The sequence below is a fragment of the Polyodon spathula genome, chromosome 7 (genome assembly GCF_017654505.1).
Source record: "Polyodon spathula isolate WHYD16114869_AA chromosome 7, ASM1765450v1, whole genome shotgun sequence".
NCBI classification, from domain to species: Eukaryota; Metazoa; Chordata; class Actinopteri; order Acipenseriformes; family Polyodontidae; genus Polyodon; species Polyodon spathula.
In genome coordinates this window covers 54,365,619-54,391,285 of record NC_054540.1, presented here as the reverse complement: position 1 = coordinate 54,391,285, position 25,667 = coordinate 54,365,619, and the positions used below count along the sequence as shown (strand labels likewise).

Sequence of the window (25,667 nt, the reverse complement as noted above, 5' to 3'; positions counted from 1 at the left end):
TTTACAGGTAAGTGTGCTTGTTCTACCAGTAGATACACTACAAGAAAAGATTTTTTGTAATTGCAAAAAATGTGCAGTTAATAGTTTTTATTAAAAACAGTATTTCAGGAAATAAATGATTTGAGGAAAAAAAAGTTGGACATTTAATCTTAAACAATTACATTTTACAGAAATTAGTATACACATTGTACCGTACATTAAAACAATTAAAAAGTTACTTTCCAGCAGTACGATAGTCCAAATCCTGAAACTGAAATACTAGTTTGTTGTTAATATTGAACCCTGGTCTCAAGAGACAAAAGGCCTAAGAAAGACCTTTTCACATATTTTGAAAAACAAGCCCTTTCTATTTTTAGGCTACCCTTCTCTTTCTAAGAGTGAGTGTGACAGTATTGATGCATTGTCACAATCCCAAGTCTTACTGGTGTTTTGCTTCCATAATTATCCTATCATCCCACTCCAAGAAAAGTAAGTCTAGGCTTGTAATGCAGGCTCAACCAGAGCCCAGGGCTAGAAAGAGGGCAAGGCATTTCTTCAATGGGATTTCTGATTCTTAGAGATTCCTGTAATCCCACCCCACTCTTGAGCAGTGCTGGAAACTTTCTTTGATTAGAGATAAAGGGTATAGTCAGCAGTGATTGAAAGTTCAGGTGTCACAGCGGTGTTACAGCCAATTGAGTAAGGCAAGATTCCCTCTAAATGTTTGCAGGAGAGCAGTTTTTCTTTAATTGACACTATTGTCCTAGTATGAGTGTCCAGATGAATCCTCCTGATCTGTTTCTGGATCTCGGAGCTAGTTCGACCAGATCAGAAGTTCTCTTTGTTGAAGTAAAATCGGACCTTGCGAGGATCCACGTCCGAGTATCTGGCACAGCAGCTTTCCAGTGTCTTTCCCAGGGCCTGCGGGCCACACAAGAACACTCCAACAGTAGACCTGCAAATATTGAGAATATGAAACACGTTAATTTCACTGTTGACCACACCAGACACCATAAGTAGCATTTTACTTTGCTTCAAACCGATGCATCTCGCTTTCATAACCAAACAAATAGAAATAACGAATACAAACTTACGTGGGGTGGGCGTTGCGTATATCCTCAAATTCCTTCTCCCAGTTTGGCCTCCCGTAATGCGTTTTCTGTTTGAGTCCAGTAACGACATCTGTGTCTTTATCAAAGTGTACCATCACATGAGCAGCCTGGAAGTAAGGAGGGGTATGGAGGGGCAGGGAAGCGTTTAACAGGACTCGAGTCATATTTGGTTTCAGTACTAAAAAATAGTAATTGAATTGAAATGGAAAAACTTTGAATGGTTTAAGATTCACTACACTGGGGTATGGACTCCACCCATAATTGAAGTGTAAATGGTCTAATAGTAATCACACTGTGACCAGTGGGTGGGTGCTCATTATGCACAAATGGGACATCAAGCTTGCAGAGGTGTGACAGTTATAAAACTGAGAAAATAGGGGAGAATCGTAGCTGGTGTGTGGACTTCAGTGGGAAGCATTGGCTGGTATAATGCTATTGCTAATACCGAATAGGCCATCTGTTATTCTTTGTGCTGTGGCTTGTTGCTCTGATCTTTCTTTCATTGCATGTGCTGGTTGCATATAAAAATGGACATGCATGCATGCAGTTTGATAACGTGGTAGTCTAGTTGAAACGCTTGCCATTGAGTTTCTTGTCATTATTGAGTGTTCAGTAGTCATGGATGATAACACTGTGGTACGTACGTGGCTGTGATCCCAGCCAGTGAGGAAGAGCTTGTAGCTGAGGAAGTTGTGCATCCCCCTCTCCTCCATCTCTCCCTCCAGTGAATGCAACAAGTCTGCGAACCACTCAAAGGCATGGGTCTCCCGGCACAGCCAGTAGAAATAGATCTGAAAGTCAATGCACGTTCATCGCTACATCCATAACTTCAAACACTGAATCATAAAATATGAAGGTAAAAACTAATTGTCAGCTGGACTAAGGCGTTTATTCATGTTTTTACAAAGGTTTCTTTACTTACTAGTTTCCTCCAGTCTGTTAATCTGTTACCTAGTGCTTTACTAACATTGCCCTTGCAAATGCGGCTATTGTTTTGAGTAAAGCTTTGTTCTGCAAGACATATGCATTTTGAAATGATGCATGGCTGCTTTCCAGAGTTTTGTGCTTTCAGGAGCGACCACTGTGAAGGTGAAGTCCAGGCAAGTCATACAACAGTTTTACAGTTTGCCATCACTGAAATGTAGGCCGTCCAATAATGAGCGTCTTGAAAATTACAGGAGATAAGGAGTTTAAAGGGAAGATGCCAAGTTATCGTGACTAAAATTGCTGACCCACCGAACACGTGGGGGACTGGGTACAACAGTCTGAGAAAAAAGCCTCTGTCATTGATGTTAAAAATGGGACCAACCTGAGATCAGAAGATCAGACCAGAACGAATGAACAAGAGAGAGAGGGGTTACCTTTTTTGTTCGCAGTTTTTGGTTGGACTCCTTGAATTTGTACCAGATGGACTTGAGAATGGAGGCGAAGGGCGTGACCCCAATTCCACAGCCAACCAGCATGCTGACCTCGTAATCAAAGACATCCTCGCTAGCTGTGCCAAAGGGCCCATCCACTGCAATCCTGCGTGAGGAGAAACGATCTGTTTTACAAAACGTATGAGAACTAACTTTGTAAGCTTATTTAAGAGCTCCTACATACTGCTGCTGTTTCTAGCTGATTCTGTAACTGTAATAAAAACTGCTTAATTGTTATTAACCATAGTAAAAGCATAGCACAGTGAAAGCATTGTAAAGACCAGCAAGGTATGGTAAAGCATATTAATAAACATAGCAAACCAGGGTAAACTATGGTAAATGCATAGTATAACCATGGGAAAAGCATGGCAAAACTGCAAAAACACCATGGTAAACATCTATAAAGGAGGACAAGTTACAAAATCCAACTTTATATACTCCTAATCCACCTGCAATGCAGCTGGGACCTGAGGGCGGCTGTACTCACCTGGGCAGGAACCCCACCTTCTCCGCCTCGTTGACCTTGCTGATGAGATCCCTGGTCCAGTCCCCCATGGAGCGGATGTGCACGCTGAAGAAGTCCTCCTCCGGGGCCGAGGTCAAGGTGAAGGGGTGCCATTCCAGCTGGGAGATGGAAGGGCAGTTCAGGAACACGTACTGACCCACCTCCATGCTGAAGTTCTTCTTCTGCATCTGCAACTCCAGCACATTGTAGGGGTGGATCACCGTCTGAGAAAGAGCGAGACACACCAAACACAGCCATCAACTCTCCAAACAAGGTAATACACATTTCCAGAAGCAACAGCGATCCCTGCAGCCGGAAATGCAAATGAGCGGTCCATTGAGTTGATCTTGGTCTGTTATGACATACCATGGGCACATGCATGAAACTCGCATGTACCCATTTACCCTTTTTTAAAATCAAGTTTATAAAATGGCTTAGCTATTGCATCCTCCCGCTGGCTGCTAACATTAAAATCCCATGTGATTAGAAGAGGTCAATCAATGGATCTGATCTCGTTTCTTTCCAATCAAGAATATCAGTTCCAGATCCATAACGAGCCACTTTGTAAGCGCATTAACACATGAAGGTGTGGGTGTTCTGATGCAGCTTCACTTCCCAGGTGTTTGAAGGCAAGGTATTGCTTACTGCTTACAAGATGATTGATGTATAACTGTGCCTTGCTCAATACTTTTCTATTATTAGTGACGATGAGTGTGTCAACATCTCTCATTTCAGCCCCACTCAGTATTTATCCTTAATTAACTCTCTAGTGAGGAGGCTCTTTACCTTTCTGAGAAGGACTTTCTGCAGTGATCGGTAGAGGCGGAGGATTCTTTCAAACACATAGAGAACCATGGGCCCCAGAACCCACATCCAGGTCTGGAAACAGAGGCAAGAAAACAATCACTTGACAAAGAGGACCAGTTCCTGTTACAGCAACTGTTAATGAGGTATGTGAGGATGCAATATTACCTAACAGGAAGGGAATAAAGGGCAACAATAGCTATTTTAATACATTAGCAGTAAGATAAGGAGGCATTACTGTAACACCAGGATAATCACCTTCAAGTTCCTGCACACCTCTCTTCTCCAAACAGATTACTGGCCTGAACCAAAATAAAGCTCTTATCTGATTGTGTTTAGTATTGTCTGCTCTCCCTGAATCCTAGGCGTTTACTATTAACTGCTTCACCTTTTGTTAACAGTACTGTATTTTTATAAGTGACCAAATAACACAGCAATAACACATTTTTTCACACCAATTTGATTAAGGAAAATGAGCGGCTAACAACAAGCCTTGTAATATAAAATCAAAAAGCCCACATCGCAACATGCTTGATTTTTCAGGGAGTTTTTTTTTTTTTGTTTGTTTCGCGTGTTTCATGAGGTCTTACCCCTGGCGCCCCTCCTGCGAACTGGGGCACAGGGCATTCCGGGATCTTCCCCCAGTCCAGAGGGCGATCCTTACAGTAGGTGACGTTGTGTTCAGACATGCTGTCTTGCGTCTGAGACCGAACAATACGCCTAGAAAACAAATGAAACAACACGAGCTGCTATAGAGCTGAGACTGGTCATTTACTACATTGCACTGCTTACAGCTCACTGTGCATCTCCCTGCCCGTTCAGAGTTGTAGCTATGTCTAGAGAACTGCTTATCCTATTGTGATGAAACTTGGCAAATCACTTAGTGTATCATCAACAGGTCTGTGCCTGTCCTGACTGTCTGCATGCCACACCCACAATACTGTTTGAACACAGGCATGCAGTGGAAACTGGTCATGGCCCTCTGCAGTTTCATGTTACTGACAGCTCTTGAAGGTAGTGGCAGGGGAGGAATGTCTTTTTAAAACAGTAATCCGTGTCTTACCCGGCCCCATGGAAGACGAGCCCTGCGAAGAAGATGATGAAGAGGTGGTGGGTGTACCAGAAGACCTCGTAGTAGCTGCGGCGGATGACCTCCATGGACGAGGTGATGATGAGGATGAGGGACAGCGTGATGATGACGCCGGTGATCCCAGCGATGGTGGTGAAGGCCACGTACGAGGGTGTCTGTGAGGAGGGCAGGGGGTGGATTATTACACAAGGTCATGAACCGTCAGACCCCTTCACTAAACACAGCCGTGCCGGGTTGCAGAGCCGTCATTCAACGCTACACAGTATACGTTTGGTTAAATGTGTGATCAGAAACAGAAAAGATAAGAGTAGACACAAGGAAGCTACAATGGGAATGTCAGACTCACCGTGGTAGGGGAGCGGATGGGGTTGAGGAAGGTTTCGTTACTGTGGTCTCCAATCTCTGATAGCTCCGTGCTGAGGGTGTCGTAATCGCCCTGCCTGCTGTTGTTTAGCCATTCCAGGTTCAGCAAGTGAGCAATGGTGTGGACAGCTGAAGTGAAGGAACGCTAAATAAATTCAGTACATGCACTTAAAGGTGTGGGAATAAAGGTTTTAAATCCACGGTCCTCTTAATTGGCCAGTGGCCCATTTACCCGCACTACAGCGGCAGTAGAGCAGGATAACACAGTGGAATTATAACAGGAACAAGAAGCATATGATGGGGGGGGGGGGCTCTAATAGGCAGACTAACAAGCTGGAGAGAACGCTCAATGGTATCAAAATGGCACAATGGCAAATAGGAAATGTACACAGATGATCTGTTTTTCACACTATAAAAACAGGACCCTTTTTATGCATGAAATATTTAAATTAGATGAAAAAAGTAGTTTTTCGTCACTTTGCTTTATATGGGGAACATGGCATTCTCATATGTCTCCATGTAAAGACTAGAAGTTTTTTTTTTTTAATTCGGCCTCACATGAGGTCATTGTGCACGAAAGGGTTAGTTGAGGTGAGGAAAGCTGTTGGTTCAAGACTGGCTTCTCCTTCCCTATGCACACATTAGATGGGAGGGGTTGCTTACCTGTCATCAGACCAATCATATAAGCCACCAGCTTGTGAAAAGACAGGTTCTTATCCAGCTGCTTCCTCATGGACCTGTGGAAACACTGCAATGCGAACAGAATGTATTAGAAGCTGATTTGACATTCTTAATGAGTTGCACCCTCTGCATTAACCCTGTTGCTGTTTTCCCCCAGGGGTGAGTTACTGACCCACTTATTAACATAACTTAAAAGGTATGGGGGAAATGTGTACGCTACAGAGCGGAGCTACAAGTCTCGTAGAGGGTTTGAGATCTGGCACTGTACAGATGATTAGTATAGACTGCAGTGTCTTGTGTAAAAACCAAAACTGACAAATGACAAACAGATCAAGGAAAATAAGTATTGACACTTATAGGCAGGTTTGTCACGTTACATTTTATTCTGCAGTAAGACAAGAAAAAGCAGGTTTTTAATATCCCGCGCAATGCTGAGATTGGCAGCATTATAATTTAGAAGCACCCCTATGTTTTCACATATGTCACATGTACACTTGTATCTGTGCCTTAAGGCTCCGCCCGCTTAGTGCTTTCACGCGATTTCACTGGCTCTTGTAATGCTGAAATTTGCATATTCCAGATTATCATTACAAGAGCCAATCATTTGTATACAAACTCCAGATTTAGCTGACCAGTTAACTATTTAGCTAAATGTTAAATTTTGCTAAGAGATTTAATATTTAGTTAAATATTTCGATAAATGTTAAATCTTGTAACTAGATTTATAAATTATATCGGAATGTACACATTAAAAATGTTAATTTATTTTCACAACATTTATAATTAAATCTGGGGGGAAAATACAAGATTTAAATTAAATCTTGGAAAAAATACATTAAAATATTAACGTTTTTTTTTTTTTTTTTTTTTTCTTTTTGTACACATGGCACCCCATAGCAAGCTTCTGTCAGTAACATGTGTGCAGGTGCAATGCTGAATCAAAACCTTGTTCTGAGCAACGTGGTGCTACTGCACGGAAATGTCACTTACTGTACAGTGCAGCTTGCTGCCAGACAAAATCTCACCACATTTGCTTATAATTCCTGGCCTTTGTCCCCTTTGTATGTAATGTACAGTAGGGCGGGGTAAGCCTCGCTCCTATAAGCACCAGTAACTGATGAGAACAGATGGGAATCGTACCACACAGGATCCTCTGACGAAGGACAGCAGGTTTCGGCAGACTGGGAGCAAGATCAGCATGCAGTTAAAATTCAAGACGGCCGCTGGTGCCCTTGCCCACGCCAGCGCAGACTGAAGCAAAAAGATTTATCGGCAGAGATTAGCGATTTTAAATCAATCAATCAATAAATACATACATAAAAACATAATTTGAAGCGTTTTCCCCTGCAAGTAGTAGATGGCGACTACACTATACAAGATCACAAAATAACTTTAAAGACTGCTCTGTTAAAAGACAGATTCCATTTCACCAGTTAAAAGCAGACTCCCGCATTGCCCTGCACATTGCCAAGCTCAAAAGGCACAGCAACCCTGGTTGCTATCTGTTCAAGAATGAGGAATTAATTCTAAGGTATGCAAATCATTTATATTATTATGTGACGCAAGATTACTGGAGTGAGGCCATGCACTGGCTGAGCAGGGAGACTGGCTACTGCTGAAACCGTTAATGCTTCTAATGACACTGAAGAAGCGCTTTTTTAAAAATATAGTATAGGATTTCAATTACACGATATTTCATTGTTTATAAATGTTTTGTTACCCGACCCTGTTCTCACATCATAGAAGAATACACTTACTCCGAGGAGGTGCCGTGTGTAAATAAACTGCGGTCCCAGGTCATAGAAGAAGTAAAAGTAAACAAAGATGAATATATTGATTCCCATCCAGACCACCTGAAATAAGAACAGAAAAGTCATGCACTCTACATGCACACGTGTGCATACTTCTATATGAACGGAACATTTTAAGACACAATCCCTTTAATTGACCATACACTAGTCTTGCTGTTCTTTCAATTACTGTTACCGTAGCAGTGTATTATAATAGTATTAATGCGACACTATGAAGCATTCAGAACATCCGGGCACAGCTACGTTAAAAAAACATGCCTATTATAATAACACGTCATACCATTAGGCTAGCTACAAACCGAATGGAATGCAATCGAGAATTCAGCATTTGAAATGCAGTAAGAGATTTAATACGTATAGTCTGTAGCACTGTTGTAAGGAATGTTATGCAGGGGCGTCATCTGAGTGGCAGAAGGATCATGTTTAAGGTGGTACACTACAGAATTAGATACATTATGTTTGACATTTACTGTTATAATTAATGTTGTGAATGTTACGTTACTTAAACATGAATTTATATGAATACAAACGATTCGGCAATGTTATACATGAAAAACAACGAATTTAGTTCGACAAATGAAAGGTTATTTTCATGCATGAAAAGGGTCAAAACATACCTGTGTACACCTACTGCAGGGGACGAGAGATTGAGCGATCTTTCAGGTTTGAGAGCTAGCCCGACAAGCAAATACATTAGATTTACAGGCGCAAAGACACATTTGCCAAGAAAATGGGAGACGCTGTATCCCCTTTTATTTTTCATTATCCGTGTACATATGTTATTTAAAACTTTGCTACATATTTCTACTTTCGACATTCACAGAATTGTGGTGTTTATTTAATTTTGAAATGTTTACTTCACTGGGATAGCGAAAGCTGGCAGCAGAGCGATTCGGTTAGCGTTAAAGCCCGTACCCACTTTTAAAACACAAACGTTTCAGTGAAAACGACGACCTCCAACGTTACACACTTTGTTACTATAAAATGAGACTTAGTGGAACGACATTGCTGTTTTATAAACCAGCGCCGTGCATTAAAAATACTTATATGGCGGATTTTGTTTAATTTATTTTAAGATGTTGACAGAGAGCAGCACGCTATCTCGTTGTAAACTGGTCCAATCACTGCTTTTTTTTTTTTTTTTCTTATTTAGGACAGAGATTGTTCTGTCGACACAACTTTGCGCCTCACCCCAATCTTTTTTTTTTTTTTTTTCCTGAAACGGCGCCCCTGAAACAATCAAAACAATTAGACTTATTTCATTTGTGTTGCATTTGCTATCCGTGAATAAGAAGCTGGGATGTGCTATCGGTGCCATGTTTGCCCGCTGTTTTCGTATCTAAATCCGTCTTGGGCCGGGGTAAATACCCATGCATGCCATAGTGGAGTTCACCCTCTGCGAGAATGAACTTTGAAATAAATGGCCCAGAGTCATTTAACCCACGAAATTCCCTAGGTTCAGTTTGAGATGCTTCACTCATGAATAAGTGAATAAATGAATAAGAAGCTGGCCAAATAAGAAGCCAACTTCAGCATCGTCAATAAGTAATTAAGTTATATGGTTTTTAAATGCTGCTGTCCAATTTAAAAAAAAAAAAAAAATAGTGATTATGTAAATAAACTCTGTAGCTATGGCTATTTAAACTATTCAATAATTACACTATTATAATAATTATTTGACTGTTCTCTTAAAAACTATAATTTTACAGCACTCGACCAGTGCCGCGAGCTCCTAGTTTTATTATTGGCGTATTTTTATTTATGAATTTTTTAAATTACAGGTATTTTGTCGCTGCATTAGGTTATAGCTTGCAGACTCATTATAACATGTAATGTTTTGGTGTTATGAATATTAATAATCTTTCGATAGCATAATACAAAAACAAAGGGTAAAAATGTAAAAAAAAAAAAAAAAAATAAAAAAAATGCAATAATGACAATACTTTTTCTTACCAGGATAAGAGACGACAGTCCATGGTTAACAACCCAGTTGCCCATGCCGATGTGTTTGTTGGAGACGTGTTTGCAGTTTGCTGTATGAAGTGAGAAGCGGCTCTATATTTGTCTGTTTTAATGCCGAAGCCGCCTGAGACCGCGCCTCTGCACAGGTATGTATGTGATTTGTGTCTGTGGAGAATCAATGACGCGTTTTTTTTGTTTTTTGTTTTTGATTGAGCAATCGAGGAAGTTTGCACCCTTTCCAGCACACTAAACAAAGGGACAAGCCACTCCGAGGGTAATGCGGTCGGCGAGGCTGTCAGCAGGGCTCAGCGCCTCGATTCCTGCAAACCGTCACGTAAGTTGTGTGTTATTGTTGTCTCAGACTGTTTCTGCTACACTTGTCTGTTAACTGCCCAGGATTGATGTAAAATATCCAGTAGTCCAGACCTAACCTCGCCCTCCAGGCTCATCCTGCAGTAACAGGTGCCCATTGTGGCAGTTGTTTTGGCGTTGCTATGGGTTACGTCTTCTGACTGTTAAGTACAGGCAACCGAACTCTTTTCACCCGTGACCTCGTTCCAGCCCAAGCGGACCACATTCTGGAGTCTTCATTTTGCTGATATGTATTTATTTCAATAAATGTATAAGTATAATTATTTAGAAAGGCAAATGAAAAAATAAAAAAAGACACAGGTGACACGGAGAAAGAACAGAGTCCAAAACCGTTTACTCTTACCAAGCTTTGCATTGATTTTTTTTTTTTTTTTTTTTTATGTAATCTTCATGTACCAAAACAGTAGCACACAGGCATATTAGTTGTAAACAAACATCACTTCAGCAGTACAGCATGGTGTCACCTTTCAGATCTACAAGTACATGAGGTATTTCAGATAGACTAAGCCCAGACCACCTATGCATTTTTATTCACTGAGAAATTTACTTCAGTAACAATAAAGAAATAATAATAATAATAATAATAATAATAATAATAATAATAATAATAATAATAATAATAATAATAATAAAAACCCCAAACAGAAATACATTATTTATTTGTATTCATTTAATGAGATTCTAAACGTCATAGATACAGAGTGCCCCCTGCTGGCTGAGTTACCCATAGCATGCACCATGACGCACCTGCAATAACAGGAGTGATAACCCAATGGACCAGCGCTGTTTAATAGATATGGCGTGTATAATTCTAGATGTTTTCTGTCAAGCAAGTCGTCTAGATAGTCGCATGCAGGGCTCTGTTCTCTCAACGTCTTTGTTTTTGTTTTGTCACTGTGGTGCTGTGATCCAATATAAATCCACTCTCTCTCTCTCGTTGTGCCTCTCTGCAGGACAGAACTCGTACTGCTGCTGCTGGTGCCTATGCAGGCCCAATCGCTACAACATGTGCTTTTTAGTTGATTTCAGCATTTCTAAATTCAGCAGTATTGAGTTCTAGTTACGGATGATAAGAATGTAGTATACCTTCTTAGAACTCTAATCTTTTCACAAGGGTAAAAAAATGAAATGTCAAATGCAGGTGAAGTACATTGAAATTGTGTATATATATATATATATATATATTATATATATATATATATATATATATATATATATATATATATATATATCCTAAGCAAACTGAGTTGATAAAATATGTATATTTAAAACTGCTCTTAAAAAAAAAAAAACAACACAACATAAAACAAACAAAAAAAAAACCTCAAACAAAACAAACAAACAAATAAAATGAAAACCCACACTATGTTCAATTGCCAGGCTTGTCAACACTCGGGCCTGTCCAAACAGCAATTCTACATCTGGATTCCTCCGGCCTGTGGAGCTTTGATTCGTTCGGTCTACAGGAAGCCCAAAGCAATCAGACCTGAATGGCTCCTTGTTTCCACATCTGCTCCTGAATCCTGTTCCCAAATCAGCATGACCTGCTCAAGCTACGTCCATCAGGATGTCATCGGCCAGGTCCGTTTCCCGGATTTTGCTCGCGAAGTCAGGGAGGGGCGGCACCTGGATGTGCCTGGGAGAACCTCTGTGCCTGAGGCAGACGCAGCGCAGGCAGTCGCTGACGTTGTGGGTGAAAAGCCGGCGACAGGGGTGCAAGTACTGGTAGAAGGCCAGCATGAAGAAGATGGCCAGGCTGTAGGTGATCATAAGCTGCACCACCAGCAGCGGGGAGCAGTAATACTCAAAGAAGTCCGTCTTGTTGAAGTACCAGAAGACGATGAGGATGGAGTTCTCCAGGAAGCGCACCGTGTAGTAGACGGCCTGGCGGCCCCAGCTCTGAGACTTCTCGATGAGGTCCCGGTCAGCCAGGTTCAGCTGCACGGACGACCAGCAGAACATGTTGATGCCGGCGTACAGGAAGGTGACCATGGAGAGCACCACCGTGGTGCCCACCTTGCTGAAGTTCTTCTCCACGTTCTCCGGCAGGGGGGCCTTCTTCCTCCAGAACTCCACCCAGGGCAGGAAGAAGAGGAAGAGCATGTTGGCCAGAGCCACGAGGAAGATCCAGTAGCGCAGCGCGGTGCAGAACAGCACGAGCACGGTCACCCTTGTGGCGATCTCCAGGCTGCGCCACAGCACGAGGCACAGGTAGGCCAGCGGCCGCAGCTGCACTTTGTAGTTGTCGTATTTGATCTGGATGGCCAGCACGCTGCAGACCAGGGCGCCGTAGGTGATGGAGACGAGCGTGACCCCCATCAGAATGACTGGAAGAGAAAGAAAAGCCACAGGGTTAATTAGAAGAGCTAGGGATCTGTATGGTGCACGGGCTCTTCCTTCCAGAAAATGAGTTCACGATAACATTTCTAAATAAACTCCACATCATCAATGTACACCAGTACTCCCCCGACAGTGCAGAACCGCACCTCTGGTTGTAAAGAGGTATTTCTGATTGATGGTGGCATAGAGCTGCAGGGTGAGCTGGGGGGTGGAGCCCAGGAAGGCCTGGATGACGGCGGTGCGTTTGAAGGCATTGCGGTGTTCAGCTAGCTTGCGAGCAGAGTGCCCGACTTCGCTCTCCAGCTCCGTCCCGTTTTTCAGACTGGTCTTCCTGGAGATGGTGATGTAGGGCTCCTCCCTTTTCCCAGAGCGGAAGTACACGACCAGAGCCTCTATGCACCTGTGACAGAGAGACACACAGACAGACACTGTTAGGAACCGAACTGCTGCAAACACAGACGACTCATCATGACTGTGCATGCACTCTGAAAGCAGTTCACCTTGCCTGGATTTATGAGCTAAACATTTTCCTGGAAATTTCTAATGGAAACGTTCAAGCCAAACAAATTTCAAGCAATGGAATGCTAGCTGAAACCTTTGGGTTATTGCTTTGCAATTATGCTGCCAAATTGGAAATAAGCAACTGAAATGAAGGGTTATAGCTCCCTCTGGTGTTTGTTTTAAAACCTACAATACAAAACCACTCCCAGACAGCCAGAAATCCCTGGGATAACCTTGTCACTGTTGTCTGCATTGAATTACTTTGCACCAGATGCAGACCTGGGCTAGATTACAAATGTAATTGTGTCATTTTGTAATTCACTGCAATTACAATGTAACTGTCGTGGAACCTTGGCGCAGCTGTGTAATTGTAATTATACTATATCAGTGATCAGTTCCAGTTCACACCGATCCAAGCTTAATCATTTGCATTTCCATCTTGTGATTTACATTAAGCACTCATTATTCTTGTATTTTATATCACTTTTGTTGACCTCATTTTAATTTTTTTTTTAAATAAAAAAAAGTTATAGAGCATGTTTCTGTACTTGAACCTTGGATTCTTGCTTGGTTATTTAGAATAAATAAACATGTTAATTTGTGTAGTTGTTTGTTACTTTTTAGTACAATTGTAACTATAATTGTAATTACTGCAGTATAAATGTAATTGTGATTTAAATATCAGTGTGATTGTAATTACAGCAAGCAATGCTGCTGTGATTGTAATTTTAATTGACCCTGAGGTCTGCCCTGTTGAAAGGGCGGTCTATCTGACATACAGATCTAGATCCAATCCAGCCCCTGCAGGTGTATTAAACCCAGAGGCTCCACCTCCATACAGCCTGTCCTGAGGGGCTCAGTGAGGGTTTCACTCGGCTGGTTCCGCTCATTCCTCTGCCCCATTACTCCAGAGACCCCTCCTGACAGTCACGCCTTTCTCGGCTCTTCAGGGTTATTCTTTCCCTGCTGTAACAATGCACAGCTCAGCATCCCACTCTGTTAATCCATGTGGTAACCTAACTGAAGAACAAGACTCTACTCTTCTACAATCTCTACTGTCAGCCGTGTAGAACACAACGGTCTCTTATAGCAAGGACGAAAATAAGACTCCTGTTGCATAGCAGTTTGATCCAGTAATGGTTTAATAAAACACACCTGAGCTTGTTATCTATAGACTGGGGCTAATCAAGCTCGTAGTAAAACCTGGAATGGCTGAAACGCCCATGCAATAGGAGTCTTATTTCCATCCCTGTAATGTTTTGTTCACATAACAGTGCTTTAAGCAGAGATATTATTTTGAATCTGTTACTATGCCCCCAATGATATAAATAATACATTAGTGTCGCAAGTGACGCTGAATCAGCTAGGCTGGTCAGTAAAAAATTGAATCTTTTTGTATGGAGAATCTCAGTAGCTAAGGCTCATGGTTCATCAACTGATTGAGATTCAGTTGTATTGAGTTTGCCCACTGATGATGATAAACAAACTACAAGTTGCGTGCCTGCTGATATGAATAACAGTGAGTTTTGGCCCCCTACTGTATTCTGGATGAATGGCATCCCTTCTAAAGTGTCTCTGTGTGAGCAGAAAGAAGTGTATAGTAACAATGTGTACAGATCCAGAACTATTGTACATGGTGCAGAATTAACCCTGACACATAAATTAAAACATAATCCTCTTGTTAACTGTGTAATATGTGCCAAAGCAAGTCATCAGTGACTGGGCTCAGACTTTGTCCGGCATGCAGTCATTTGGCTAAACACTGTAGAATCTTGTTTGAATGCAATGATTCTGTAGGTGTTTCTTTCTCTCATTTAAATGTAAACCCAAAAAGATATTAAGAGGATTGAATGCATGAGTTGCGAAAGGGTCACTTAGTAAAATGGGCGCATCTGGGAAAATTAGAATGTGTCTTTTAGGTATGAAGTCAAGGCCATGGCGACTCACACCTGTGATGCGAGACGATGGATTCGACAGCCTATTGTCGTGTTCGCTGAGCCAACCCGAGTCGAACCTGAGACCGAAGTGGAGACCTGCTGGGAGTGAGCTGAAACCCGGGACGTGGACTGGACGATTTAAAATGAAATGTATTAATGCAATAATATGTGTTATAATCATTTGTAGTGTTTGTATAATCTTTAGCCTGGAAAATTATGTAAATGTTTAATCAAATGTAATATTTAATGCTGCTCTAATCAATAATTGTGAAAATCATGTGTTCTTTGGGTATAAAATGAAGCTGTAAGAAACTGGTATAAAATAATGCAGTAAGAAACTGGTATAATTTGATACATAGCCAGCTTTTGGGCAGTGGCCAGTTTTTAGGCGGTTTCTTATCAAGATGGGCTTGATTCCCAGAATTGAATGCTAGGTTTCTGCAGCACCCTTTTTAGCCTAAGAAAATGTTGTTAAATGTTGAAATAAGGTTTAGTATGCTTGCTTTTTACTATAACCTATTTGTGTGTGTAAGACCATATGCTTAACACTGCCTGTTATAATAAAATGTATAAAACTGTTTCTCATCAGGAAAAGTTCACATTTAAACAACTGTGGGATTTCTCTTAGTTCATCTCTTCTTATCCTAAATTGAGAAGCTGGGGAATGGGGAAGATGAATGGAATGAAATACCTGATGTGCTTACTATGATATTGAAATATAAAAAAGTAATTTTAAGAAAAAGAATAGAAGATGGGTTTCAAGAAAGTAAAAACTTTATAACTTGCTGTGAGCCTGTCTTAAAGTCGTGCCAGAAAGTGAAGGGATAGTTGGCATGAAGAGCGGAGTTCTCTTATCAAACAGCGTCAAAGTTAGAGTGTCTTCTCACCATAGAAAAATTGGAAAAAACCTTGATTATCGCTGGAAATTGGAAAGCTAACTGCACAGCTAGCAAACTGGTTTTAGCTGGTTTGTGTGCCGCTGAAAAAAAATAGGAGGTCGTCCGCAGTTCAGCTGAATTTGTGCTGTTAGGAAACTCATAGGACAGAGACATTACAATCTTACACTTAAATAAAAAACAAATAGATTATCCATGAAGAAGAAACTCTATATTGGAAAAACATAAGATGGAAGTTCCCTATAATATCTGTTAAGCACACGCCTGTAAAGAGAGAAGGAAAACTAATTTGAAGAATAGAATGGCATGAGGGAATATATTATTAGACATTAATACATAATCAATATAATCATAACTAATAGTGTTGTATATATTTCAAACAACACCTATATATTCAACAATAACATTAGTGTTGTATGTTCTTCAAACAACACTCATATATTCAAAATAATATTATTGTCTTTGTTTCACCTAGCTTTTTAGATAAAGGAGGGGTCGAGAGATGAGCGGGTGAGATCATGATTGGATGTGTAGACCAGGTGTTATATCTTGAAAAACTGCTGACACAAGGCCCTACATTTTTAGGCTGTTGTGTGCCAAAGAGATAAGAATTGGACTTGATAAAGATTCTCAATGTATTCCTGTGGAGACGAATCCTATAAAAACTCACACTTTTCGCAAAGGGGCACCACATTCAAGACCTTTGCTTGACAGGGTGAAGTGGTCCATCACTTGCAGATCTCCACCAGACTGATTCCTTTGTTCATGCTACTTTTCCTTATAATAGGAGGTAAGCATATTACTAACATTGTTATATCTTACATGTATTGGTTGTATTGCTATAAGGTTTTGAAACTATGTTTTGGTTTTAAGAGAGTGTTATATTGAATGAATCTGAAATGTAGAAGTGGGTGCTTGTAGACCGCTTGTATTGGAATTTGGTGGTCTGATCAACCTACCTTTCCAATATTAAAAGCATTTTAATAAACCGAAAGAGCATTGGTCTGATTCGTAAAACTTAAAATGAATGAGTCTTGAGTGTCTTTCTTTCCGATTAAATAAAGGTTAAATGGACATACAGCTTGTCCAGTGCTCGAACATAAACCACTAGGAATTTATAACATCTCTGTCCTCCTGACGTCTCCCCTGAGTTAACAGTGTGTGCAGAGTGAATAGAAAATAAATAAGATCAAATAAAAAGAGCTTGTGAAAATCTGCAAAATGCAGCAGACGTGACAACAGGTTCCATGAACCAGCATATCGTCATGACAACCTGATCCCAATAAAAATGCCCTGGTGAGACAAAAATCATTTCAAATACACATCAGGTGCCAGCACTGGGAAAACATATAAAATAAGTTCTTTACAAAAGCCAATGCCAAACTTCTTTTGAAAACTTTTCAAAAAAAAATTAGATTCCTCTCATCACCACAAGAGGGCACTAGAGAAATTTAATGGCACTATCCAGACCACTTCAAATGTTTAGCCTCGACAGTCATTAACAATATAATGCAACATTTTACCAGCCAGTAGAGACACAGAATAGCAAGCAAGCATAATTTAGCTTTCAGAGAATGCAAAGCTGGTACTTTGGACAGCAAGGGGGCACACTTGTACATCTTGTGTAAGTTTGATGTCAATAACACACTGCCGCTGCCAGTAAAAGGGATCACCCCTGTTGAAAAAGAATGCTGGCTGTCTCGATCCTGGCACCTGCAAACAGACACCCCCTTCACAGCAGGTCTGCTGGATAAGGTCTGGACTACTGAGACTGGGAGCAGCCCTTGAATTACTCCACTAGAGTTCAAATGCACTTGCATTTGCTTTTTTAAATCATGAAGTATGAACCCTTTAAGGTAATGCTGTCAGGCTGAGAGCACTGAGATCATTGCTGAGGAATGCCTCTGAAAGGAAAGCGTGGGCAAGTGCAACAGTGGAACTGAAAGACGGAATTATACAGCAGGGTTCCATGTTGAAAATTCAAAGCTGAAAAAAGTTCATTTAAAAAGACACGCCCTTGCTTCTACGATTTAAAAGAGTTTCTAAGACACTCAGATCTTATTTCACATTACTCTCTTGTTGATAAAGAGGGAACCCTTGATTTGTAAAGGCCTTTACTACAATACATGGGACCTTTGCACTGCTGCAGAATGGTGCACACTGCACCCCCCCCCCCCCCCCCACCCAACATAACCAGAGAGGCAACTGTACTGGAGGACATTCACCACAGAGCAGATCAGTGTGTGTGTGTGAGACAGTGTTAACCATATGCACCATGCAGATTAGAACAGGAAGGATGTGTTTGCTTGCTGTTCACACTTATCTACCGATCAGCAGAAGCAAACCTACTAAGTGTTAAATACTATTTTTTTTTTTTTGGTTTATTTTAGTGTTTTTTCACAGCTCATTTGTGTTCCCATTGCAATTTGCATTTAAAAAAAAAACAAAAAAACTTTCTTTCAGCCTTTAAAAAAAAAAATAACCAAAACATTTTACATGTATCCCCCACCCACCATCTCCACACAAATCAACCAAGAGACTGCACTTTTGTCTCATAGCTACATGCAAAGTTCCCCTGCTGTTCATATTGAAGTTAAGCAACTGATTCAAACTCAGTTCATTTACCGAACTGTAGCCCCGCCTCCCCCAGGTGTTACACAGCTTCCCCAACACCTTGCCTTATATCATGACCTTCCACTATTCAAACAATTCCAGACATAGTGCTCTCCTTGAGACTTGCATGAGCATGAAAAGACCCAGATAAGAGAGGAGAGATACCCACTCATCTTTGGGAACAGGATGCCGTTATTGACACACTTCCTGTAAAACCTTCTCAGTACCAAACACTTTATTTAATATACATTTTTGCTAAAGTGATAGTGAAGCGTGTTGATGAAATTCTTCTATTTCTATAACCCCCCCCCCCCCCCCCAAACATCAATTAAACCAGCTTGCAGAAGCCTTGTTTCCTCTCCACAGAGATGCTGTTTAACGAGGCTGTGCAGGAAGCTGATTATAAATGCCATGGGAAGGACATACCAGATAATAACATTGTGACCTCAACTAAATGCCAGCTGCTCAGAGAGGATGGTCTAAACAGAGAGGAGATAGAGACGCACAGACATGCTCATGTGATCGTCCTACTGCAAACTAAAACCACCAGCAAGCAGAGGGAGAATAAACTGCCCGGAAATATGATTCCCTTCCTCAGGGGCTGGCTGCTGGACCACCATCACAAGCACTTAATAAAGAGAGTTTTGCATTTTTCATTTTGCTTGTTTTACTGCACACTGGAAGGACAAACCCAGCTAAAACTGATCTCCAAAAGGCTAGGGCATATTTGTTCTTTCCTTTTTTTTTTATTACCTTGAATCTGTGCTTTCAAGCTCTGGCACCAACTATTGATACAAACACACAGTGCTGACTGCGAAAGAGTTCACCCTGCGTTTTGAAAAGCATTTTAGAATGAGAAACCCATTTGTGGGCAGGCAATTTGAAGAGTTTAGACCGAGCTGCAACAGCACACAGCCTTTCTCTTTGAGAGCGGCGAATGAGCACGCCTGTAGAACCCACTCTGGTAGAGTGAAGATCCTGTAAGAAAGAACGGCTTCTTCTCAACAGGAGGATGTCGCAATTCACAAGCCACAAAACTACTGGTCACAGAGCAACTGGTCAATTGAGAAACATTAATAGCAGCTAGTGTACAGTAGAAACATTTATATTTATAAACATTAAACATTTATATTTATAAACATTAAACATTTATATTTGCCAGGTCAGTTGCACACTAGCAGCTGCGTGTAACAATAAATTTGATATTTAAGTGCATTCCTCTGTACTACATACATACACAAATATATTTTGCCCTGTGTAGGGTTTGGAAATGCAACATGGCTCAGCTTTGTGACTAACAGGGTCCTGATTCAGAGAACGATGGATATATTATTCCCTGCAGTCTGGGGGTAAACGGTCAGCTCAGAGAGCCAAAGAGCTTTTATACAAATGCCTGTTAAAAACAACAAATCAAATAAAACACAAAGAAAAACACACAGGGTGGAATTTGTATAATTTTGTATAGCTTGTCTGTTACGGCCTAAAATAGACAGTAAATAGCAACCAAAGGCCTTACATTGGTTGCTAGGAAACCAATAAAACTAAATAAAAAAAGCGAGTGACCTTGTTATTACTGTTCTCAGTAATCATCTGATAGCATCACTGAACAAACCTGTCTGTGAAATGTCAAGTTAGGGCTGACTGGTTTTCTCAGCCTCCACCATTTTCCTGCAATCCAGAATAGTAATCCACTATTTTTTTTTTTTCCAGAAGGGGCGTAAACGTTCAGATCAGTTTTAAAATAAGATATATATATATACGCACACACGCACGCAGTTCATGATTTACTACTGAATCAAGAATCAGGTTTTCCAATCAGATTTCGATATCCTCTCTCCATGTACTTTCAGCAGCAGATCCACAGTCTTCCTGCTTCCCTCACGCTCCGTACCTCTTCCAGCCTGCAGCAGTAGCAGGTTATAACTGGCTCGTACTGTACACGGATCACACTCTCCTGCATCACAGGGAGGCTAGACAGGTTTTTCAAGCACCACTACTGGTTACACAGCTCATTTTCAACATGGTCTTACAAAGGAAATATGTATTTTAAAAACACATATCATTTTATCAACACACCCCAATCAGCAAATTGACTTAATTTAGGATACAGTGGTTTCAATTGAATTCCAGTAGTGACAGGTAGCTGCTCTTTGTTGGAGCCACATTTATAACCCTAGGCCTGCTTGTTTACTAGCAGTGCAGTTTCATGCGACAATAACAACAAGGCCTTGTGCTAGATACAAGCTCTTACTCCAGAGTGAACCATTTCTTTTGATGACAAAACAAGCATCAAAACTCAGGTGGTGTTTTTGAATATGTAGGTCCTTTTTTCGAAGAGACTGCCCGATTCCATGCCTGCTTAACATCGACACTGAAAGCAGCAGTAAACGAAATAATGTGGATGCATCATTTTTTCATGGTCGCACTGGAAACGGTTTAGAAAGGGTTAAAATAAGCCCAGAATGAACTCAATTGCAGCTATTAAAGAATCTAGAATAATAATTAAAAAAAAAAAAAGTTTCAGGTTGGATTTTTGGTCAACACAATGTGACCACATATCTCAACCAATGGTCAAAAAAACGAATGGATCAGTTTCTTAATGACACCAACATGTACTGTACACAGACTTGAGAACTGTGATGATGTGAAATCAAGGTGGGGCAATACTTCACATGGAAGGAATCACAAAAACCTATAATTTAGGGAAGTGATGATCTCTAACAAGTGCACCTTCAACTCTGTGGTCACTGCTGTACAGTTGCACAAGCAGATTAAACTCTGTCATGTTGAGTTTACAAAACAAAACGCTTTGGCTTCGAACAGACCTGTCAATTTACAGACGTGGAACTGATCAAACATAACAAATAATTATTATTATTTGTTTATTTTGCATTTTAAAACAAACAAAAAAAGGACAAGAACAGATTCAACTCCAGTCATAAAAGAACCTCAAAACTTTCACACAGCCTGGCTGAGTCAGACTAACTACAGAACCCCAACTGCAGGTATTGTTCTTTTCAATTTCAGATGGTGGTTTGGAAAGGTTAAATGAAGGCCAAAAACACAGAATAAAATGCCCGTACAACCCTACTGTGAGAACAGGCTTTAAAAGGAATGGGTGCAGTGCTGTAGCAACGGCAATGGCATGTCTCAACTCACACTACTGTACTAAAACACAGCACTACAACTAGAAACACTTGCTAAAGGAAGGCAGGCTTGGGCAAGACACTGCTGCTGGTGTTCACTGCACTGGTTAACTGAGACCTATTTTCAGACTGGTGAGCTTTTCTGTTTGACAACATTTTCTGGTTATTAAAATGACTACAAACCTTAGCTATTGTCACGTGCTGTATTATTATTATTACATTCCTGTTCAATACCATTCCTGTTCAAACGGTCCTGATCCAGTCCCTCATTATCAGGAGCTTCAGACGCAGTGCAGTATACACAACTCCAATTAAAACTTAGTTTACATTTTCAAAATCGCATCAGCATTACAGAAGCGAGGTCATGTGGGCTTACTGGAGCCAGCTCTTTGGAATCGCTTTGCTGGGTTACGTTTCGAAAGTGAAATGATCATTAACAATGATAAATGACAATTGTGATGTACTGATAACACTGGGAAATGGATGAACATTTGAGGGTCATCTGTCAGCTGGAAACAGACCTACTGCATATGAATGCCTGCCAGGACACAGTACACTGTGCAGCTTTTTACAAGCAATGGCTTAAGAGGAGTAACCAGATAAAACTGCAGTTAATGATGGAGCTCAAGTTTAATATCAGGGGCAGGGTGTGTTCATCTTTGTCATGCAACAATGCACTGTACACAGCATCAAGACGTAGCAAACAAGAAGCCTGTTCCTTAGTATATACACCCATACATACAGATAACCACATTTCCTTTATTCAGGTCATAACAGCACTTCTCTTGGGCTCCCAAAACAAATAATTGCACCTGACATTTCTTTACCACCGAGAAGCACGGTGATGGAAAGCTCGTGGGCTCAACATGGACCGAGATGCATGTATGTAACTCAGTCGTTTCTTCCTCCAGAGCTGGGAGGAGCAGGGAGACAGGGGTCTGGCCCCACTGGGAGCTCTGTGTTTGGAGGTCTGGAGAGCTACTGGGTGACTGATAAACCATTGCACTCAGTCTACTGACTGCAACACGTAAATTAACAGAAAAAAGGAAACATTAAGAAATATGCCAAAAGGAACAGAAGTGAGAAGGATATCACATTACTGTAGAAGGAACCTTTCATGCAGATTATTTATGGACTTGTTAAATGCCATTTGGTTAATACAGTATATTATACTTTTATATTTACAGTATCTTGACTACAACTCTATGCATTTCAATACATAAAGAAAAGCTACTTCTTTACAATATCTGTAACAGCTTATCTACACATACATACATAATTGCATGCATAACTGCTTCCATATACAAACCAGAAACACGTCCAATATGTAGCACAAACTGGGCTGTCCCTCCTGTTATAACTGGTTCATTTGTTACATTAAGTGAGTGACGCCTAATCTGTACAATTAAGGGCAATACAGCTGCACGTATAACTTGGACTGTTGCACCTTGACCCGACTGAAAACAGCTGTATTTCCTAAAGAATTCAACCCCGAGCTCCTGAAGGCATGAGAGGCGGCGATTATTGAGGTATGATTAACCTTGCAGCCTTGTCTCATGACTGACTGTCCCTGGTTATCACGCCCTACGTACAGTAAAGCTACCGCAGCAGGTGTTAGTATTTTCTTGTGTGGTATATATACACAGGAAATTATTAGTTATTTTCAGTGTATCTCACCTGATCAGGGGACCCATTTGAAGCAAGTGTATCAGCAGTACTAGAGGTCGGTCCCGCCCCAGGTCCCGGTGGATGAACGTCAGTGCTAGCTGGATCAGAACAGACGGAACCAGCGTGAACGTGATGGTCAGGCCCAACCAGAAGGGGTCATCGGACCAGCTGTAGTGATAGCACAGCACCGCCGCGGTCACGAACTCGGCAAAGTACAGCGTGGTGGCTATCAGGATGCTGAAAGGTGGTCTAACATCCGAGCCGGAGTGGAGCGCATACCCATTCTGGGTGGGAGGCTGCTGGTCCACGATTTCTTCTTCGGCTCTCTCACACATTTTTTCCATTTCACCGAAATAAATATTTCTAGGTCTTTTAACTGAAATAAACAGTTATACGCTTTTTTATTTATTTTATTTTTTTATAATATCAAATAGTGAATTTTGTTTCAGAACTTTGATACTTTGAGGTTTCTGAATTTTCAGAAGTAAAAACTTGCCTGGCAAAACAAAGACCACTTGTCAAATTACAACTCAGGGAAAACACCACGATTCGCATATATGCTACGTTGAACAAAATACGCATCTGCAATAACAGTTCAGTCGATATTTTCAACAGACACAGTTCCACCCAAAATAGCAAACAAAACAGTTTCTTCAGCAGATAAACATAACTGAACATCGTTTCGAGCCTTTTACAGCAGCTCCTTTCCCACACGTGTCGCCGGTACTTGGACAAAACACGAACACATCACTGACGAATCCCGCTGGCAATTCAAAGTGACGTAAAGGGCTAGCAGCCCCCATTCACACATGTTAAATTCAACAGCCATCTGCGAGTCCGTTTGCATTACCGTGTTCCGCTGAGTTTTCATGCAAAGCTTCAAAGCAGCGACCAGTTTAAATTACCTGTTGTGAGCAAGTGTGTCTGATCTACAAGCTCAGTGTGTCTCCCGGGTCCTGGTGCTCATAAGGTATTGAGGTCTCTTATAAAGTCCCATCATTTAGTGACAGTGTACCGTCATAAGGTAGGTTAGGGTAGGATAGGTTATGGAATAAAAAAACAGGATTTCCTTTACATTTCGCGGACCTGTTTAAACATGAAATAAACTTAAGTATATAATATTTCAGAGCACTATAAATGCCTAATAATAGTGGGGGGAGGGGGGAGGGTTGAGGGGGAGCGCCGCCGATTCTGTACTTCACTTGTACAATATTGAACTGTTTTGCTCCTATTAATATATAGAGACATACATGCGTATAACCCATACAATAGGGATCACAGACTCCTAGAACCTGGCACTTACCTCTATATATTTTCAATTCCTGACACTGGAGGTGAAAGTGTGTTCTGTGGCAAACAACTCACACTATTAGCCGCCATCTGTGTTTTGACCGCCGGTATGGCGCTGGGTCATGTGGGTGAAAACCCTCAATGGAATTTCTCCAGACGTTTGACTAACTTTGACTGGTCTGTAAGATCCCTTCATGGGCAGTAGAGCCACTAGGCGCACATAGAGCAAGTGCTGCATAGAACTGGACTGAGGCACAGGCGGAAAAACAGGAACTTGAGCCCTCATACTAAATCTGTGTTAATAATAATAATAATAATAATAATAATAATAATAATAATAATAATAATAATGACGGCGTTTTAATCAGGTGTGTATTAGTGTAGATCGTACACGTGGTACTAATTTAACTTGACTACAACCAACATATATATTTTTTGTCTGCACTGGCTTTCAAGTTTTCTGCATTATTTATTTTACCAGTCCCTGTAGCCTTTCGTGTGTGATTCTGACGCTAAATAGCGATCGATTGTATTTTCACAAGATGTGCTGAAAACGAGATTGTAGCAACCAAACTCAAAATAACAATGCAGCACTACCTTTGTCCCACCCCTCTACTGTACAGTACAGCTCACAGAAAAGCCAGTACAGGCGCTCTGCCAAACATCGTTGCCATGTGAATAGTAAACAAGAAAGTTAACCGCTTAGGAGTATTTTTTTTTAAAGTTAGTTCTCTAACGAAGTTTTTTTTTATTTTTTTATTTTTTTTTTAGGTTTATTTATTTTTTTCTCTCCGAACTAATCGCGATGACACTAATGAACATCTGGTCTGAATTTCTGCTAGGAAAAATGCATACTAATGAACACTAATGAACTGAATTTTTGATATACAAAATGCATGCTAATTAAATTACCTCACCCGCTGTCTGTACTTCCCCTGTATCAGAAAGTGAGGATTCAGTGTTAAAAGGGCTTGCCATAGACCACAACTACGGGGTGGTAATGCATTATTTATATAACATCAGGTTTGCAGGTATGCTAATATAAACACAGACAGAGGAGCAAAATACAGCAACATGTCACAATATTGCACATCATAAACTAGCTTGCATTAGGACCAAGAGCGAGCACAGATGACGTGTCTCTGAAAGTGACGTGCAGCAACGTGTTTTACTTGTACA

The 25,667-nt window shown here is 40.9% G+C and overlaps 2 protein-coding genes across 3 annotated transcripts; both read right to left on the bottom strand.

Moving 5' to 3' along the window:
- Window positions 1-119: 119 nt before the first annotated feature.
- nox1 (NADPH oxidase 1) lies at window positions 120-9,862 on the bottom strand. Of its 2 annotated transcripts, XM_041255886.1 has the most exons (13): window positions 9,717-9,862; window positions 7,710-7,805; window positions 7,093-7,203; window positions 5,935-6,019; window positions 5,255-5,400; window positions 4,882-5,063; window positions 4,409-4,538; window positions 3,801-3,893; window positions 2,997-3,238; window positions 2,453-2,615; window positions 1,736-1,882; window positions 1,074-1,198; window positions 120-934 (listed from the first exon to the last, which is right to left on the bottom strand). In XM_041255886.1, exons 1-13 carry the CDS (start codon window positions 9,759-9,761, stop codon window positions 808-810), a joined length of 1,692 nt encoding a protein of 563 aa, XP_041111820.1. In that variant the 5' UTR covers window positions 9,762-9,862; the 3' UTR covers window positions 120-807. The 2 variants fall into 2 exon arrangements, with proteins under 2 accessions (XP_041111820.1, XP_041111821.1); XM_041255887.1 differs by lacking the exon at window positions 7,093-7,203.
- Window positions 9,863-11,403: 1,541 nt separating this feature from the next.
- Window positions 11,404-24,101, bottom strand: xkrx (XK related X-linked). The gene is made up of 3 exons (XM_041255890.1): window positions 23,208-24,101; window positions 12,584-12,837; window positions 11,404-12,424 (listed from the first exon to the last, which is right to left on the bottom strand). The coding sequence occupies exons 1-3, from the start codon at window positions 23,540-23,542 to the stop codon at window positions 11,646-11,648; spliced, it is 1,368 nt and encodes a 455-aa protein (XP_041111824.1). The 5' UTR covers window positions 23,543-24,101; the 3' UTR covers window positions 11,404-11,645.
- Between the last annotated feature and the right edge of the window lie 1,566 nt (window positions 24,102-25,667).